This window comes from Sparus aurata, chromosome 12, assembly GCF_900880675.1.
Source record: "Sparus aurata chromosome 12, fSpaAur1.1, whole genome shotgun sequence".
Classification (NCBI taxonomy): Eukaryota; Metazoa; Chordata; class Actinopteri; order Spariformes; family Sparidae; genus Sparus; species Sparus aurata.
The window spans coordinates 1,280,901-1,302,143 of record NC_044198.1 but is presented as its reverse complement, the minus strand read 5'-3'; the positions used below and the strand labels follow the sequence as shown (position 1 = coordinate 1,302,143).

Here is a 21,243-nt window from a genome sequence, read left to right as displayed (position 1 = left end):
GCCCAATTCCAGTACACCCCTTGCCCCTACTACTTAGACTTAACCCTCCATTTCACATGTTCACATCTAGTGGTAAGTTGTCTCAATTCTTGTTGCGATAGAAGTGTAGGGTGAAGTGTAAGTGATATTTCTGATGTGGGAGTTATGAGAACTCTCTGTTGTTTCAATATATCTCTTTATAAAAAGTGTAAAACAGTCTCAGTGACTACCGATGGCCTATGAGAATTTTGAAGGGTTGTCCCATTTCATAGCAGGAGATTTTAACCACTACCTCACTTTTCTGTGGAGGCAAGGGATGGGGGCACCGAAAATGAGGGGCTCATTGAGCACTCATTGAAATAAAAGCATTTTCTAAAAGGTCTATATCTAAAAAACATGAGAAAACATATACAGGAACTACAGGAACAGGAACATTTATTTGTAACATGTTTTATGGAGCATTATTGTGTTATATATATATATATATATATATATCTCAAAGTCCACTCCAGCCCAGTCATTTATGCTGCATAGCAATATTATTTTGGATGTCCACAGACGTAACCATTTATAGTTCCTTGCTTGATAATGGGTTAACTGTCTAATAGCTAAACTGTCCATAAACACAAGATCATAAAAAGGTGAGTTTAAAAAAGATGGGTTTGTTTACTCTCCACTACATTCCAAATCATACAAGCAGCAGGGTTATAGATAGATAGATAGATAGATAGATAGATAGATAGATAGATAGATAGATAGATAGATAGATAGATAGATAGTGGAGCAACGATAACAGGAACATAAGATACAGGAGGATAAGGTGCAGTTTTATTTACAGTAATATTCATTTAAAGAGCAAAAATGTTTTTGTGTGTTTTGGAGTGAGCAGAATATTAATTGCTGTTAGGCTTGCAAAGACAATTTGACACGGCTCCTTTGCACACGTCCCATCAAAGTTAGTTAACGTCATTTAAATGTTAGTTTATTGGTTCAGCATTTCACTAAAAGCACAGTCCTACTTTAACCTCATTTAAAGTTTGACTAGTTTATTCTACATGTGCTAGCCTAACTTTTCATATGTTCAACTCTCAAGTATAGTAATTTAGTATACTCAGTATACACTACTGTTTTTGGTACAATTTTTCATACAAGCGCATTGTTTTTTTTGTGCAAACCTCAGTGCTAAAAACAAATTCCCCCAAAGATCAGTGGGGCAGCAGAAACAATATAAATGCAGAGCAGATTGTAAAAAATGGACAGAGTGAAGGAAAAAAAAAACAGAGGCTATGTGTGTGTGTGTACGTGTGCATGCTTTGCATGCTTGAGCAGGTATCATCTGTCGTCGCACAGACTGCAGTGTAATTTTTAGCACTTATTCAGATTGTTTTCCAGCTCTTCTGCTGTGGTGTCTGACTCTGTTATTTACCCTACCCGTCTATTTTCGGCAGAGAGTGACGCTTTAGTGCTCAGCACCGGCTCAGCTTTTCGGCCGGGTCACCGAGCAGGAACGAATCCGCCCTTCACACCCCAAGTCTCATCTCACAGAGATTAGAGGAGGTGTGTTAACACTCTTGTTTCCATCTTCTCCGCTTTTTGCTCTTTTCTCCCTAATTTCTCTTTCTTTTTTTGCAATCATTACATTTGAGTAATTTTTCCCTTTCCCGTTTTCCCCTATTTTCCTTTTCTTCTTCCATCTCTTTTTCTATCTCCTTTTCTTTCCCTCTTCCCCTCACCTCTGCCTGTTGCCTTTGTCATACCCCACTTTCTCTTTTTTCCTTCATTTGTTCTTTTTACCTCCCTCTGTCTCTTTCTCATTTATCTTTATCTCCCTTCATTTCTGTTTATCTTTTTCTGTTTCGCATTTATCTACCCCCTTTCTCCTTCTCTCTATCTCTCTCTCATCACATCATGAAGTGTGAAATGTGTGTGTGTTCCATAAAGCTGTATTGACATTTACAGATGGACTTAAACATTTAAAAACTCTGTGGACTAACTTTTGACTACTAGATTAATTGGATGTCTCTCAGTTTATGATGGAAGAGAAGAGATGAGCGGAGTTTACACTACCTGTTATTTCCCCCGCCAATAGGGTTGCCACCTGTCTTATATGACCCGAAGATTCCACTGGTTGTGTGTCCGCTGCGTTTTAGCACCACTGCCGTGACAGAGCAGAGCTGGACTGGACACTTATTTGGTGGAATCGAGGGGTAGCAAATAAAATGTACCGGCTTTTCCAGAGTTATAATACATTGTTTGTCTCGTGTTTTTGAGCTCCAGCTACTCTAACACATATACTAAGTTTTCCCCATGCAGAGTCGTATTAAATTGTCTGCCATCAGTATGGAGACTCAGACGTGAGTTTTTAATCACAGCGTACTCGGCTAACCCAAGTTTGCAAATAAAAAGAAAGAGGCTGTCCAAAAACAGACCTTATGGATCACAGGTGGATGAAACCTGACAAACCAAACTATTTGTATATATCCATGACCTTATATTTTAGCCATTAATATAATTAGTGTAACCATACTTTACTTTTATTGACTCCTTGTTTCCTTTATATTAATGTTGAGAGTACCAGAGGACCTTGAAATTGAAGCATTAAAAGCATAAATTGGTGCAAAAAAATGATATAAAAAGATGAAGGAGTGTGTGTGTGTGGTACATGGATTATTGTTGCACTGCCTTGATGATGTTTCTCTACAGCAGTATCACTGGTGGCAACCTAAAAGTCAAACTATGAGTTCCGGTTATGGCACAGTGCTGAGCAGACGGATGTTGGAACCCCTCTGTGAATTTTAAGATTTCAACAGCCAAACAATTTTAATCAACTCATACAACCGCTAATAGTCTGGTTTTGATGCAATTTGTTTCCAGATCCTTGGCAATCAGCTTATTACAGAGCTCCATAGGCTGGTAAACTGTTGGCTTAGCGCATTAAACAGATGCACACACAAAAGGCAATACATTAAATTCAAACAAACAGGGTGCTAACCACAGACCCAATAGAATTAAACAACAACTTTCTGGAGTTCTGTCAATGCTTGCACATCTCCATATATTCAGACTCAGCACTGCACATCCAAAAGGAATATTTGGTCTCAATAGAATATAATGACGAATCACAGGGCTCATTTGAGCTTAGAATCAGATCCCAGGAACTCAAGAAAATAAACATCTACTTGATATGTACCAAGAATCATTTGAGGCTCGCTCAATACTGCAGTAATATCACTACTACTAAAACCTGGTAAACCATCAACTCAATGTAGATCCTATAGGCCAGTCTCACTACTCAATACTTATTTTAAGAGTCTTTATTAGCTAAAAGGTTGGAACTACCCAAAATAGTTCAATCCTGCCCAGAGAGGGTTTATTCAGGAAGGCAGGGTTTTCACAACTTAGGGTGCTTAACATACTGTTTGAGAAATCTGGCACTCTGACCTCTCTTTCCTGTTGCTGGTAGCAGAGAAAGCCTTTGACAGGATAGAGTGGCAGTACTAATTTGAAATCTTAGAGAGATTCAGTATAGGGAGACATTTTCTCAGATGGATATGGCATCTCTATTCTAACCCACAGACTGAAATTTTAACAGCCTTATGTCGGCTCCCTTTAACCCTTGTGTGGTGTTCATATATTGGTTACTCAGCAAGTGTTCGCGGGTCTGGTGGACCCGCTGCATTTTTTGGCCTTTAATTCAACGCAATCAAACAGTTTTTTGTTAAAATACTCAACAGATGTTTACTTCATCCTAATTACAAGCAGTATAAACTGGATATATGGTTAATATTTGCCCTTTACCTTTGTGAGAACACTTTTAGGAATTAAAGTACTACTCGTTAAGTACTACTCGTTAGTACTACTAAAAAAAAAGAACATTTGTTACGATCAAGATATGAATTGAAGAAATGCAACAAATTTATAAATGAAGCAAAGATTTACATAACTATTGATTTTAATTTGTTTGAACTGTCACTAGTGATTTAACCCATTCAGGTCACTTTACACAACACAAGCTGATGGTGATGGTGGTTCTATGGGTTGGGTGGATGGGGCACCAGCATTCTCCTCCTAAATCCTCCTCATGATGGCTGTAGAGGCTGGGGTTCTTGGAACATGTTGTCTTCTCTGGATTTGAGGTCTCACCAGTACCTTTCCCAGTTCCTCGAGAAGAGGCGTCTCCTCTGGAGCTTCCCTCTGTTCCACTCTGGGCTCAGTGCCATCCAGATGAAAAATGTGTTGTATGCAGAAATTTCCAATATGTCAAAAAAAATCACCAGTGGCCAGTGTAGGGTCCTCCTTTTGCAGCTGGCTAAACAGCTTGTCCATGTTGTCCACAACTCCTTTGGTGACATCATAGTCCATGATGATCTCTGATTTTGATGGTCCTGGCCACAGATTCTCCATCCCTGCGCAGTGTACTCATAAGTACCACATTCTTGACTTTCTTTGACGGGCTGGTCCTGGGGCTCGTCTTTGTTTTGGAACTGGCTGATGCTCAATCTCATCCTCTTCTTCAAAGTCACTGTTAGAAATGTGATCCTCACATTCTGAAATCTCTTCCTCTACATCATCATCAAGCTTCTCTCTCTTCCCAAATAAAGTGCAAGGCCCTCTGAGCAGAGAATCTTTTGGCCATCTTGGTCAGTTGTGCTATTGTGTCCCACCCCCAATTTGCAGCTGGGATAGAGTATGAGAATATAAAGATTGGTTCCCACAAGACAGAGGTTAAAATGTGCGGGAATGTGAGATCAGACTTTGTTGGTACTTTTGAAACAATGTAATATTAATATCTCCCCTACTGTTCATTCTGGCTATTGAGCCACTAGACATGACAATATATAAACACACTAACATAACTGGAAAAAAGAGAGATATGGAAGATGGAATAGCTCTATCAACGTAATTGTCTTTAGCTCCGGCCTGCAACAAACCCCAAGTAGAAATAAATCTGTAATAATATTTTTGGAAGAAAATTAGTGGTTTTAAAACTCGGCTTCACTTACCTAGGGGTAAATATTACCCCTATTATTGACCAAATTATACCAGCTAATTACTACCCCCTCACAGATGCAGTTATGGAGCTTATCAATAGTATGGCAAAACTACCCATATCCTTGATTGGGCTTCCTTTTTTTCTCTCTTTTTTATGTGCATATACATTTATTTTGTTGTTGTTTTTTCCCCCTTGGTGTGGACTGCAATGCTGTGAATTGATTTTGTATGGATTTGGTTTTGTATAGAAGTAGCAAAGTCAAACCTGCTGTTGCACTGTTGATCACACACATCATACACTCTCTCCATATGTGTCAGTGCACAGTCCATCTACATCAAATAGTTTTTTGCTCTGCACACTTTTATCAAGGACATTATGGGTAATGTGTAAACTTGTGGTAAACAGAGATCCCACAATGCATTTCTTATCCACCGGCGACAATGGAGAAGGACATGAGCCAAACCCACAGATGTCGCTATTTTTCTATCCTTGCTGATGTGTTACCAAAGTAGTCAAAAGTATTTTGAATGGGGTTTTAATTTTTACTAAAATGTTTAAATGTCAATGTCAGTGTGTAAATATATATGTGTGAATGTGTGTGTATATGTATATATGGTATTATGTGTATATATATGTGTATATATATATGTATATCTATATATATATGTATATATATATATATATATATATATATATATATACATAATATATATACATACATACATATATGCTATATGTATGTAGTATGTATATATTATGATGCATATATATATAATAATGTTTAATATATATATATATTTATAATATATATATATATATATATATATATATATATATATATATATATACATATACATATTATTATTTACTTGTATATTGCACAGGTACATGACATCGCTGTTGGGAACCATGAGTTGAACTGATTTACTGATAACTGAGAGCTGTGTGTCAGAGTTGTATGTCTATATATGATATGATATATACATATATGTATAGTATTATGTATGTATATATATGTATATATATATATATATATAGCATATATATCTATATATATTATATATATATATATATATATATATGTTATATGTATGTATATGTATATATATTCATTAAGTCATCATGATAGCAACGCTTTGATTATGTGGTAGAGTTAGATGGGTAAAAGTTTGTTGAAGTAACTAGTCTTACAAGTTGTCTTTATATGACTTACATCTCAACTCAACTCAATTTCTTCCTGTCTTGCTGCTGCTGTCTGTAGTTGGTAACAGTCATCCAGCTCTGCAGAACTATTGCGCATTCTAGAATCTGACTAAAATGTCTGCTCAATATAACAAGAAGAGTTAACACCATGTGTAAATGAAAGGCTTGAATGTCATCATCCATACACAGGATCTGTCGCCCATCTGCATCTCATTTATGTCTGATAACCTTTTAAGAACTGCTCACATTCTAACCAACTGTTATTGAAGTCTATAACGCCGCCATGAAACCCCATGTATTGACATCTACAGGAACAACATTTATTTAAATTCCCTCTAATTGAAATGTCTGAGCGAATCCAGCCAGTTTGAGCTGTTAGTCATCAGATCACATCATTCTGAGCTGTGATGTGATGTGCAGCAGGCTAAAGTATTTACTTTTACCTTATTGATATGTAATGATTGAAGACTAAACTCTTCAGATGTTCTGCCGCTTTTTCTTCCTGCCTGTGATCTTCTTTACCACTCTTCTTCCTTTTCTTCCTTCTTGTCTCTTCCATGTCTTTTCTGTTCCTTATCTCTTCATCTCATCTGTCTTTTGCTCCTTTTTTCTTTGCTCTGCCTCCTTTTTTCACCTCCTAAACCTCCCTCTACCTCCACCTCCACCTCCCCCGTCCTCGTCCCTGCTTTTCCTTCCTTCTTCCCTCCTTCCCTCTCTCCCGGATGAACTGTTAACAGAGGCCACACCCACTCAGTATAGGCCCGTCCACACACCTCCTACTGCTCGTCCTCCTCCTGCTCCTTCTGGCACCCCCTTGACTTACTCCTCCTCTGATCCCCCACCAGTGTCCCCCAGTCCAGGCGTTGCCCTCCCCTCTGCCCCCCGCGACCTGGTCCCTGTCCTTGTCTCAAGCCGGTTTGTCAGACTCAGCTGGCGCCCTCCGGAGGAGATGGGAGGAGCTGTGCAGACCTATGGCATTTATTACTCCCAGGATGGAGTCGAGAGGTAAGACTGGACTTTTTTTTTTCTGTCTCCTTAAGGCAGATGTTCCGAAACTGGAGATCAGGACAACCCATAAGTCCACACTGTAAAAGGTCACTATGGAATTTAGTGAAATCAACTTTTCAATCTTTTCTATCTTAACATAAATATACAAGCTTTATATACTGAGTTGATTGAACTTAACAATTACATTTTTTTACATTTTCAGATCACTTTAGAACATACAAACACAAGTTTTAACTTGAAGTCTCTTGACTTGAAAAGATGAGTTGAATGAATGTACTGTACAGAGTTCAATCAACTTATAGAAATATGTTTCTTAAGAAACATGATCAGCTAATTAACAGACTTCCCAGCATGCATTCTAGGGAGTTAACACTTCCCTGAGACACTTCTTTCTCATATTTTAAATAAAACACAAGTAATGGAAAGCAATGTGGCAATGGAGTAGTTGAAGTAGCCTGAAATGATTTGCAGAGTGTGTGTGTACTGTCAAGGGTTTGTTGAAACATTTTTTTCAAGTCAATTACTAGGTCATTTTACTTTTTAATTTCTTAAAAATATTTTAAACTTACAGAGCCCCAGACATGACATGGTGAAAAAAAAATTAAATTGTGGCCACAATATAGCTATAGTGTGCGCATGAAATACTACTGTGTGGCCACAAAATACTAAATTGTGGCCATAAAATACAAATTTGTGGCCACGAATTAGTATTGGCCACGAAGTAGGTATAATGTGCGCACGAAATACTAATGATAATAATATAATTCCTTGACAACTGGGTAAGCAAATCGCGCGCACCTTCTCTAGAAACCATAATAGCCTACGTGACAAAACACTCTTTAGCTCAACTGCTCACAAACCGCAGGCAAATAAAACCAAAGATGAGCTGTTATATCTGGGAGTCATTATTTTTTGAGGGGTCACAAAGCAATATGTTAGGTGACCACTGCACTCAGGTTATTTAAGAACCGTGGTGTTGTCCTCATAGCTATTTAAGCGCTTGGTTTTAGATTCAATTGGATTTTGTCAATGTAGACCAGGTAATTCTCTAAATCCACATTCAAACTTTGTTTGCTTAGATGTTGACCTCTGAAGGGACATATGATACAGTACACAAAATTTGTCTTGGACTCAAATGCTGTGCACATATACTTGCCTCCACAGTGAAGATAATAGCAAAGAACATGTTAACATATGTAACAACATGGAAACAACATGTGTGTGGCACATACCACACATACTAACACAACCAACAAATATTGGACTACTACTGGTATTGAACATACTTCAGATCTTCCACATATTACACAATCAGTGATGATAAGAATGCCATAAACTATTGCACAATCCTTGCAGGATTATATGATATGATTATATTATATTAATAATATTGGCCTATCCTACATGAGCCTAATTGAAGGATACGTTTGGAATTAGGCCTAACCAGGAATATCCAAATGGATTGTGTTGTTTGTCATATGTGGTCAAAAAAGTCAGCAATGTTAAAGCACATAAATTAGGCGTGTGTGCACAAACATGTACATCCTGAGGGGTCATAAATATGTGTAGCAACAGCATCTATATTTGTTCAAACATTTCACTAATTTGAAATAAAATTAAGATTCATCCACTGGGGACAATCTTTTTCTATACAAAATGTTATTACAAACCATCAAAGGTTGCTGAGCTATTTCTGTTTTTACCGATGTGAAAGACAGAAAGACCAACCAACAAGACCAAACTGGCAATGTTTAGAGCCACACTGTTATCTAAAAAGATTGTAGACTTGAAGGTGCATGAGCCATAATACTGCATAACAGGAAGCTCCGTCTTGCTAACTTACAGTACAAAGGGATAAAGGAGCGGTGGAGTGGAGTTGCAAACCAACAGTATGTCGAAGACAGCACTTCTCTCCTTTGATCACAGCTCTGCTGCACACAACTGCTCTGAACATTTGCTGGAAAAAGCTCTGGGTGACATACTGGCAAGTCCCCCGCTGATGTTAAATGGTAACCTCTGACAGCCAGGGCTCCAGCTGAAGGCTTTCGCATCCAGGCTTTTAAGCTTTGTTACCTTAGGGGCTAACTGGTCTGCAGTGCTTTAGGGCTATGAACGGTACACTGGACAAAAGAGGCCCTGAAGTTTCATCATGAAATGACACGACAGAGAGATCCTGTCAGTCTTAATGACTGACAGAAGGAACAGTGGCAAATGTTTTGTCAGTTTGAATGACTTTGAGAAAAACAGACTTTTTTTTCAGGGAAAATAACTTGTACAAAAGGAGGGAGGAGGGAGGAAGAATAAAAAGGGAAAACAATAAAAGATTTATAGAAAAAAAGGTGGGAGATGGCAAGAAAGGAGAGTGAGGATTTTTTTTGTCCGTTATAATAACTTCCAGGAAACATATGTAATATAAATTAGAGAGAAGTAAATAAACAAAAAGAATTGGGTGGACACAAAGATGATTTTTCATCCATTGTTACTACACATTGAGTCACAATACATCTTAGTTAGGCATGTCATACAGTTCTATTACTATTAAAAATGTGTTTTCACTCATATAGGTTATTGAGGGGGGGTTTTTTCCCAGAAAGGGGGGGTCTGAAATCCCCTGTCCCTGCCATGATTTTTGCCTGTGTATACATGCAACTACAAAATAATGCATAAACTGCAAAAGGAAGCAGGGATATAAGAATGTACTCAGTAACAAAGAATGAAACATATTTTTTGATTGGATCAGAGTATTGAATTTCTTCAAGTTGTCAAAAAACATCATGTCCTTGATCCAGAAGTGACTTTGTGTAGTATTGCTTTTTCTGTTTAGAAGATAAATATCAATGTCTTGTTGGTGTGTTAATACATAGCTGGAATAAGAATGTGCTAAGCCTATCAAACTAAATTGTGAAAGAAGGGATAACAGCTTGCCTGACCATGTCCTAAGTTATGAAAAATGAAATGCCTTCCAGGATCTCTGAAGGTAACAAACAATCATGCTGCACCTTGTTTATATTTCTGAAAAAGATTTTACATTAAAAATATAAGACAATGACAAAACACTCTTTAGCTCAACTGCTCACAAACCGCGGGCAAATAAAACCAAAGATGAGCTGTTATATCTGGGAGTCATTATTTTTTGAGGGGTCACAAAGCAATATGTTAGGTGACCACTGCACTCAGGTTATTTAAGAACCGTGGTGTTGACCTCAGAGCTACTTAAACGCTTGGTTTTGGATTCAATTGGATTTTGTCAAATGTAGATCACGTAATTCTCTAAATCCACATTCAAACTTTGTTTGCTTAGATGTTGACCTCTGAAGGGACATATGGTACAGTACACAAAATTTGTCTTGGACTCAAATGCTGTGCACATATACTTGCCTCCACAGTGAAGATAATAGCAAAGAACATGTTAACATATGTAACAACATGGAAACAACATGTGTGTGGCACATACCACACATACTAACACAACCAACAAATATTGGACTACTACTTGAATTGAACATACTACAAATCTTCCACATATTACACAACCAGTGATGATAAGAATGCCATAAACTATTGCACAATCCTTGCAGGATTATATGATACGATTATATTAATAATATTGGCCTATCCTACATGAGCCTAATTGAAGGATACATTTGGAATTAGGCCTAACCAGGAATATCCTAATGGATTGTGTTGTTTGTCATATGTGGTCAAAAAAGTGTGCAATGTTAAAGCTCATAAATTAGGCGTGTGTGCACAAACATGTACATCCTGAGGGGTCATAAATATGTGTAGCAACAGCATCTATATTTGTTCAAACATTTCACTAATTTGAAATAAAATTAAGATTCATCCACTGGGGATAATCTTTTTCTATACAAAATGTTATTACAAACCATCTTTGCTATTTCTGTTTTTACTGATGTGAAAGACAGAAAGACCAACCGACAAGACCATACTGGCAATGTTTAGAGCCACACTGTTATCTAAAAAGATTGTAGACTTGAAGGTGCAAGAGCCATAATACTGTACCTTGTTCACTCCATACAAAAACAGGGGGAAAAGGGCACTTTTAGTATGTTTCATAAGTTTGGCTGAGCACATTCTGATTCCAGCCTTATACTAAACACACAGACATTTATTTATTTTTTTAAATATGTGTGTGTTGCACCTAATGCCTGCAATAATTGGGGTTGATTCATCATTGCTTGTTGCTCATTTTATATTTTACTCTTTTACTCTCTAGCAGAAGTACACAGTTATTTCAAACTTTTTTAAAATTATTTGCACAGTTTTAATCCTCCCTTCCGTCTTAAATAAGGATCCAGTTTGATTGAAACCAAACTTCATTGGGTTTGATGTTTTTTTGCACTTCTCACTGAATAAAATTAACACAAGAAGCGTGAGTGAGTTATCCATCCCCGTATCAGAATTACTTTATTATTTCACAAACGAGGAGATTTCTATGTCACAGTGTAACAGGTGTGGATAGAGCCTGACAGAAGACGACCCAAGGACTTGTTTCCCACATTTATTCTGCAGAAGACAGTAATACACATTAATTGCCTTTTGTTCCTTCTCTGCACCTCTGTTCCCTCAACAATGCAAGGCGGCAATGTGTGGCCTCAAAATACCTATAAACACATTATTTTAATATTACAGTATGTATTCGGCTTAACATACACATTACTGGCCAAGAGCTATTTAAATTGGCTGGAAAACACTTCAACTTAAACAACATATCTCCTCAAAACAGTGAAAACATGTATAAAAAGGGAGGACAGCGACCTCTGTTGGTAATTTAGAACAGTGCGTGGACGAGAGCGGCTGTACAGAGAAAACGAAACTTAAAGCTAGGGTCTGTAATGTTGTTCAGACACACATTTTGTTATACTGGGTGAAATGATCCTGCTACCCTGAGAGTAGTCAATACATTATGTATTCAGAAAAAGGAACGAAAATAATCAGACCTCTGTGGCAGCTGTAGGACTGAGAAAAAGCTGACCAATCCGTGCAGTCCGGCCGGACAGCACGGATTGGTCAGATGCACGGATTGGTTAGATGCCTTCATGTCTGGTTCTGTCCCTCCCTGCTCCGCGCGTGCACACATTAGGTTTCACTGTTGCCAGAAATATTCAGACACTCCTCTGCAGAAATACGGAGTTGCAGGAGAAGATGTTCATTTGGTTACAATGGCAGAGAAAATGCAGCCAGCGTTACTTGTAACAGCTCACAAGGGCAAGGAAAGGCAAGGAAAAGAAAGCCTCAGGCAGAAAAGGCTGCAACGAAAAAGGCTCTGGATAAAGAGAGAAGTCGGACAGGGTCAACATCGGTGCTGCGTTTGAGCGGAGGAGACAACTGGGGCATGTGAAGGGCTTGAAAAGTGATACAGAGGTCGCTCTCTTTCTGTTGGAAAGGTAATTATTTGTTTTGTTTCAGGAGGATTTGTTATTTTCATGAAATATGTGAGGTTTGCCAACTTGGCTACGTTTGTAGCTCATATTAGCCCAATGCTAACGTTAGCTTCTTTGTGTGTTGTTTTTAGCCATGAGAATGGCTGAGAATGAGCTGCGTTGCGGCTCCGATACGGTTTTGCTCCGCCGTCCGGCAATCCCTACTGGTTGCGGTTTGTCCACCACGGTGCAGTACGGTAGACAGCTGGCCTCACGATGTGTGCTGTTGTCAACACGGAGTGTTTTATTTTGGAAAAGTAACAGGATGTAGTTTGTTATTTGGGCGCTTGACTTCCTGTCTGCTCCGTGCTAAATTCAGTTGAATTGCTGCGTCTTGCTCCGGCATCTCCTCCTCCCTGCTGAGTCCCACTAACAGATGCGCGTTCAAGTTTGTGGGGGAGTGGCTTTGGACGGAGCACTGACAGGATGGTTAGGGGAGGGGGGGTGGAACTTAGAGGAGATGCCACTAGTGATGGGAACGGCAGTTCCTTTTACTGAACTGAATCTCTAGAATCCGTTCATTAAAATGATTCGTTCAAAAGATTTGTTCACCGAATCTTTCAGTGCTCTCCAACTCCCTGAACTGATAAGCAGCCAAACGATCCGTCATTCAGTTCATCAATCAGCCTTGAGGTTCCCGTTCACTTACTGAGAGACGGTGCGTTCACAGACTATAGTACACAATCATTTGCTGGAGACGCAGCGCTGCTTTGAGTGGTATACATGCACTAAAATTATTACACAGTGAAAGTGTCCTCTGTGCACAGTAAAATCACTCAACATGAGGCTACACGGATGTTAGCAACACCGTGCTAGTTTTAGCAGCACGGTTACTTAACGTGATTCAACTCCTCTGCCCTGAGTGAGTGACACAGCGCCACTTTCAGCACAGTACGTGAACGAGATTCACGTACTGGCGTCCCTCCCTCGTTCGCGAATGACCTGCTGAGGAGGTGATTCATGTAACATGAAACATGAATCACCTCCTCGGCAGGTCATTCGCGAACGAGGGAGGGACGCCAGTACGTCGTTCGCGAACGACCTGCTGAGGACGTGAATTACGTTACCTGCTGAGAATCACGTTCGCGAACGTTAGTGACTTTTGCTGTGCAGTAAAATCACTTAACGTGAAGCTACACAGATGTTAGCAACACAACGCTAATTGTAGCAGTAGGTTACTGGACGTGAATCAACTCCTCTGCCCTGAGTGAGTGAGTGAGTGACACAGCGCCACTTTCAGCACAGTACGCGAACGAGAATCACCTCATCAGCGACAGTTCTCTGTATGCAGTAGGTTCACGAATCATGAACGAATCAGCGCAAACGTGAATCGTATCCTCACAGTTCTCTGTGTGAGTCGCGGCAGTTCCACTCCCAGCCGGCATGCTCGCTGCTGAGCTCAACTGAACTGAGAAAGGAACGAATCAGTTCAGGAAGTGATTTTGTTCACTTCGTTCACTGAAAAGATTCGTTCTTTTGAACGACACGTTCGCGACCGACACAACACTAGATGCCACTTTCAGATCTTGCTAGCTCTCTTGCTAGCTCTCCAGGATTGTAGACCCTAGCTTTAACACATGAAGCAAGGAAGAGCACATACCTGCAGAAGACAGTAATACACATAAATTGTTTTTTGTTCCTTCTCTGCACCTCTGTTCCTAAACAGACAACATACCAGAGTTTACATTAATTAATGGATGCTACGTTGTCTGAAACGGTACTTCATTTACTAGACACGGGGCGGTCTGCTGCGTTACCATGGCGCCAAGAAAGTTAGATGAAAACATCTACAAAACTTATGTTAATGGTCAAAACAGCACACAACAGCTGGATAAAGTAGCAGTGTTAGCGGTAACCATTATGCATTAACGTTACGACATAAATTATTCAATTTCTGAAGAAAACAATGAAATAGCGCAGCAGCATTTTCCACACGACTTACCCTCAACAATGCAAGGCGGCAATGTGAGGGTCAGTCAGAGTTACGGAAGCTTAGGAGGCACAGAAAAGGTGACGTATGGCAAAGTGATTTCTGCAGGAAAATGTTATTAAAAATAACGGTAAATGAAATTAATTCATTAAATGATAAATAAAATTGACAAATACAGGTTGGAAATCAGGATTGATAAAGTGCATTTTTAACTCTGTTACAACAGCAGCCAAAGGACAGTTATATTGCAATAAACAATAATAATAGCAAAAAATAAATAATATAATAAAAACATAAGAAATAGAATTAGACTCGTATACACATAGTATATACCAATGAACAGTGTATTTATACACAGTGTGGCAGTGTTTTGTTATGTACAAATAATAAATATGGTATTAAAAATTGCCTAATGGTGCAAACCATAATGAGAAATGGCTTATGTGTAGAGTTTTTATAGAACAGTGCACAGTGAGGTCTACTGGGAGCACTGCTGGTTGTAGAGTCTGACAGCAGCGGGAAGGAAGGACCTGTGATACCTCTCCTTCACACACTTGGACCTGTGATACCTCTCCTTCACACACTTGGACCTGTGATACCTCTCTTTCACACACTTGCACCCAATGGGCTTTATGGGCACAGGCCCCCTCTCTCTCCCTGTCTCCCTAGGGAAACACCTGGGGAAACACTGTCTCCACTTATCTACAATCTGCTTACTCTACAGTCCAGCGGCAGCACACCACCTCAGAATGCTTATAGGGGATACACTGGTGTGTGTGCCTGTTTGTATTCGGGGGGCCATCCAATAATTTGTGCCCAGGGGCCGCTGCTTTTTTGATCCAGTCCAGCTTGCAGGCTGTATGGTGTTGAAGCACTGGAGAAATCAAAGAACATGATCCTCATAGTGTTTCCAGGCCAAGTGAGACAGGGATCTGTCCAGGATGGTCCATAAAAGGACCCACCAGAGGGCAGAGATGTACAAGGACCTGCTGCCTGCTCCAGGGTCTTCATCAGGTGTGAAGTGAGAGCAACTAGTCTGAAGTCCTATGGGTGAGGGGTCTTTGGTACTGGTACCACGCAGGAGGTTTTCCACAGCATTGGCACTTTTCCCAGCTTCAGGCTCACGTTGAAGCATCTCCAGCATTTTGTTTAAAACCAGACATTTGTACTGTTTTTACAGGGATTTGAGCAGAATAAACATTTGCATTGGGAACTGACAACTGTTTCCTCAGTGCTTTGTTGGACTGAGAGGCTACAGAGGTGCTGTAATCTGAGGATTTACTCCAGTCACTTCCGGATTACACAGATTACATCTGATTAAAACTGTGGTTATCTGCACTGTTACAAAATAAAACTTGGTTCTTTTTTAAATAAGGTGGTGTTTACAGAGTAGCTGAAAATATACAAAATACAGTATCAGTAAATACTTTTTAAAGTTTTATTTAAACTACAAAATTGAGGTTGTTATGTGTACTTTTTCTTTGCATTGAAAATGGCTCAGTGTACAACAATATGTTTGCCTGTGTCAGGGAGCGGTCAGTGAACGTGTCGGAGCCAGAGTCTCTAGAGCTGACAGTCTCAAACCTGAAACCAGAGGAGAGCTACAGCTTCAGAGTCACTGCTTACAATGACGTGGGCCCAGGAGAGAGCTCTGCCCCCTTGAGGATTACCACCAAACCTGACCGTAAGACATGAACACACACACTCACTCACATACGTTTTTGTGCCTCGTGTAAATTTCTTTGTATTTCTTCATATGTTACATGGTATATATAATATAATAATAGGTGGAAATAATATGTTGATTACTGATGAAAAATTTTCCCAGAAAGCCATCCGAAGCTTGGAAGAAAAACTTTAAAAGACAAAGAGGCAAAGGGCAAAGAAGGACACAGAGCTGTCCAAGCAGCTACAGCTGGATTTTTCTGCTCCAGCTTCACTAAAACTTGACACAGACTGAACTGAATGCAATGATAGGAAGATATGTTGTTGAGAACATGCTCCTGTTATCAACAGCTGACTCAGACTCCTTCAGAGCATTCACTGGTAAAATACTGGGGAGAACAGGTGCCGGTCTGCCATGCAGAAATACATTTTCTAAATACATGGATGCTGTGAATGCTAAATGAATGCCGAGCTCAAAAGGGGGAATAATTAAAAGTAACGTAATACTTACTTTTCCTGGTAACTAATTACCTCCTCTGGTTTCATATTGTTATTGTATTTATTTTAGTCCTTCCGTTATATGAATATTAATATGCAGAAATTGGTATTATGATATGATCATGTGACCCACTGACTTCTTGAACAAATTCTATTTCCATAAAAAATCTATAATGATAAAGAAAATAATGATAAGCAAGTTCTCTAATGCTCAAGGTTTTGCAGCAATGTCAAGCCAAAACCCCCCAAGTGTTGCTAGTTTACCAACTCAGAGCACAAGAAAATCTAGGTGAAACACTGTGTTCTAAAAATGTTGGACGCGTGGGGTGAACTATTTCTTTCTTAGCTGAAGCAAACAATGGGACAAAATAAATGTAAGTGGAGACAGAGTGGAGCCAGGATCTGTTTCTTAGCTCTTCTTTATGTTTTTAATGTACTATAGAAGTATTGGAACGGGACTCAAAATCAAATGACTCGGATCCGGAATAGGGGCAAAAAATCTGATCGGGACATCCCTAATTACTGTATAACCCTTGTATAACAATTTGAAAATCTCTAATGCTGGATTCATGAGACTGCAATAGTACTTGTTATTGGGCTGGGAGATTAATTGAATTTCAATTCGATTTTGGCTTCCCTCGACCATGAAAAGAAGATAATTGTAATAAAACGATCATTCTGCTGCACGCCGTGTCTTCTGTGGTAAATGCAGCAAACCCTTCCATCTCCACCTGTGCGCTCCGCTCCGTTCTGCCCCGCCCCCCGCCTGAACATTTTCGCTTTCTGCCATGCCGGTGTGTATTGAGCAAGATATGTCACGCGACTGTGTCTGCACCTCAAGGGAACACATCCAATTTGTTTAGCGATTTAAAGTCCACACACAGAGTAATATAGGACAACGTAGTGATGGAACAAAAAAACTAAAAAATGAAAAGCTCCTCGACTCCTGCCACCGCCACACAGTCCTCAGTTAAGGACACACTTTACAATGCCTCCACATATCCACCCAGCTCCCACAGGCATAAAGAAATAACGGATGCCGTCTCATACATGACTGCCAAAGACATGTGCCATATCAACACCGTTAGCGACCTGGGGTTCGATAAACTGATTAACACATTGGACAAGCGGTAGCCTATGTGTTACCATCACATCACCATATCAGCAGAATTGCGCTGCCTGCCCTTTATGACGAGAGAGAGAGAAGTGTCAACAGCATTATATTTTGCCACCACAACGGACCTATGGTCGAGCCGCAACGGGATAGTGTTTATTTTTTATTTTTACACATTATTTAATTGATTTTATCGATATATTTTTCTCTTATTTATTTGCATTCTTCTTGTTTTTCAGGTCAAACTTATCGTGTTAAAAGAAATACCAGAGTTCGAAGTTCAATAAGTGCTTATTCTCAAATCAACGAATAATCGTCTTTAATAATCGTGATTACAATATCAATCAAAATAATCGTGATTATGTTTTTTTGCCATAATCGAGCAGCCCTAACTTGTAATATTATTCATATCGGCATTTGCGAGTGATGTGTTGTATCTCTATGTCTCTACAGTCCAGGTTCCCAGCAGAGTAGAGGTCTCTCCAGGCTGAGGCTCTGTCACCCACCTCAGTCCAGGTGAGCTGGGAGCCTCCAGCCAACCAAATGGTCCCATTTTAGGCTACAAGCTGCTGTGGACTGAGAGCCCGTCTGGCAAGGAGCAGGTCAGTACCATTACTGCCCATACTGCTATTGTCAGAACTATAGTCCTCTCATGGAGTTTAAATGCAATTTGGTAACCTTTTCAGAGAGTGATTTTGACATGTTGCTGGATGAGCTAAACTTACTTTTTCTAGTGATGTCATGTTTAGACTCAATAGCTTTTTCGTACTCTGATGGTATAATGTGTAATCTTTCCCTTTGTGTTTTTGTTCAGAGGTGGAGGTGAATGCAGGCAGCTACAAATGGACGGACTTAATAAGTTCACAGAGTACACAGTTCGAGTTTTGGCAATAAACCGCTATGGACCAGGCACTGCCTCAGAGACTGCCCGCGTCACAACCCAATCAGACAGTGAGCTTCACCTCAACATCTTCTTATTTTTTCCAGTGTGGTAAACTACACACAGAACATCAGTAAATGATGTATCACAGTTCACCACATTGTGATGATCAGCACTGACTGACATTATGTCAGTAGTTTAATCTGGTTTAAGATATAAGAATTAAAACCAGCCTTTATGACACTGTGAGTAGAGGGTGAGCAGGCACAGCAGCCTGTTATTATTTTCTCGACTTTGCTGTATTTTGATAGACTTCTAACCAGGAAATAATGTTCATTGTATCAATGCTGAACTGGAAACAGAGTTCTGTCTCACCACTGACTTAAGCAGAGCACTTAAGTAGGAGCTGATTATCAGCAACTTTACATACAGTATGTGACTATATGTATGTATGGCTTCACATATAGTCTGAGGACATGATGTCAGTGGTTCCCAAGGGCCTGATAATAACAAAGCATAACAGAAGATCTGTAGATATTTAACAATGTGGAGGAGATTCAATCCTGGAAAAAACATCTGGAGGAGCTGAAGTAATTTCTTGTTAAAATAAGAACACTTTTACTGAATATGATCCACATTAATACAAGCTGCTGAAGAGATCAATACCTGTTTAACATATTGGTTTTCAGTGCAGTAATATAGAGAGTGGAAAATCTTTAGTTATTGTAGGCTGTAGTAGTTTAGAAAATATTGACCACATCTTTAATTTAAATCGTAAAATCATAAAACCCATCAAACTAATAACCAGGTGCTGCCTACCTCATCTCTCTCTCATCTGTTCATCTTTCTCTTCTTCACTGCAGTTTCTCATCTCTCTCATAATCTTGAGTTTATTCTTCTGTCATGTATTTGTTTTTATCCTCTTTCCATCCTGTCCTGATGATTAGGATGAATTGAGGGCAAACATGTGGGAAATTGTATGAATACCTTTAATACTGATTTACACATGTGATAATACATAATCTGTTACATTCGGTCACAGATTCTGCATGAGTACAGGACCATTATGTGTCTGCGTGTGTGTGTGTTTGGTGTGTGTGCGTTTGTGTGAGAGAGAAAGAGAGCGAGAGACAAGAGAGAGACAGCAGCCACTGGTTTAGGTGAATTGGTTTACACAGAAAAGCTAAAAATAGCAACACACACTGTATCCCCATTTACTTTTACTACTTTACCTACTTCATTTTAGCCTTTGAGCCTCACACACTAATGGAACCCACACAATTCTGTTCACACTCCAGTCCACAAGTGAACGAGGTGTGATCTGAACCAAACAGCCCATCATACACAGCACAGATCAAAAGCAGCATATTTGACATGAGATAACAACGAAACAGGGACTCTTATCTTGCTTTGAAGTGTTCAACGTCTCAGGAACACAATTGTAAAGCCCTTTGAGGCAATTTTGATATTGGGCACTGCTTTTCCAATAATCCAATAGCTGTGGACTTTATGATTTGAGTCAAAATAACAATTATTTTTGGATACATTTAAGAGTTTAAAGCTAATCAATAGGCCTCTTTTGGACAAATAGTAACAATAGTAAAACAACAAAAAAAACGTTTATTTAGTGACCTACCACAAAACTGCAGAGCTGCTTCTTTCCTCAGGCTTTGAGACTCCTTAGTTCATCTTCAGCACTGCGCCATAAGACGTGGCTGAGTAGAATTGTGGGTATTGTAGGCTACAGGTTTTGAAAAAGAAGCTGCTGTATTGGCTTTGATCAGTTGTTTTGAACTCGCTAAAATAAATCCAACAGTGTTAAAGCAATGCTATATGAGTGGACTGCTTTTCAAAACATGGTGCCTACTTACTTACTTACTTTCAGTGTTAGATCATCACTTCCTTTGGAGCCACACAATGTAGTAGTACTCCCTAAGAACTGTAAACACACTTTAGTGTGGGAAATTGGTGGAGTTACCGTTTGATAACACTTATTACATATTTTTACGCAACATTTATTTAGATTTACAATATATTTTGACTAAAAAGCCCACTTTCATATGACGTGACCAATTCGGACCCCAATTTGGACACGTTTCTAAATGAGTATCCATGTCCTAGTAAAGGTGGCAGCAATTACCTGCAAGGTTATCCACCTGTTTCTCTCCACCTTCTGTGTATAACTGAACTCTGTACACACAAAAATGGGTAAATGCTACCTGTCCTGTAGTTCATGTTTTAATGGTGGTATGAGCTTCGCTTTGGTTTGCATTTAGATTATTCTACCCTGTCTGAATGGAACTTCAGTTCAGACTAAACATCCTGCTGTTGCCTACTGCTCAGTATGTTGTTGTTGCCAAAACCTCCATGTATATACACTGAGAGAGTGAAGGCATCATTGCAGCTGTAGTCAAACCATAAATACATAAAAAAAATATTTGAAATAACACACACATACACACACACACACACACACATACACACACAGCACAGATGAAGAGTGGCTGTATTGAGAACTTTCGCCTGTGT

General features: G+C 39.4%; 1 protein-coding gene across 1 annotated transcript in view; it reads left to right on the top strand.

Moving 5' to 3' along the window:
• Nucleotides 1–21,243, top strand: part of dcc (DCC netrin 1 receptor) — a 474,778-nt gene that overhangs the window by 235,038 nt on the left and 218,497 nt on the right. Inside the window, exons 8-9 of the mRNA XM_030434685.1 lie at nucleotides 7,021–7,180; nucleotides 16,087–16,241. Of these exons, the coding sequence (XP_030290545.1) occupies nucleotides 7,021–7,180; nucleotides 16,087–16,241 (315 nt within the window). The remainder of the gene's footprint in view (nucleotides 1–7,020; nucleotides 7,181–16,086; nucleotides 16,242–21,243) is intronic.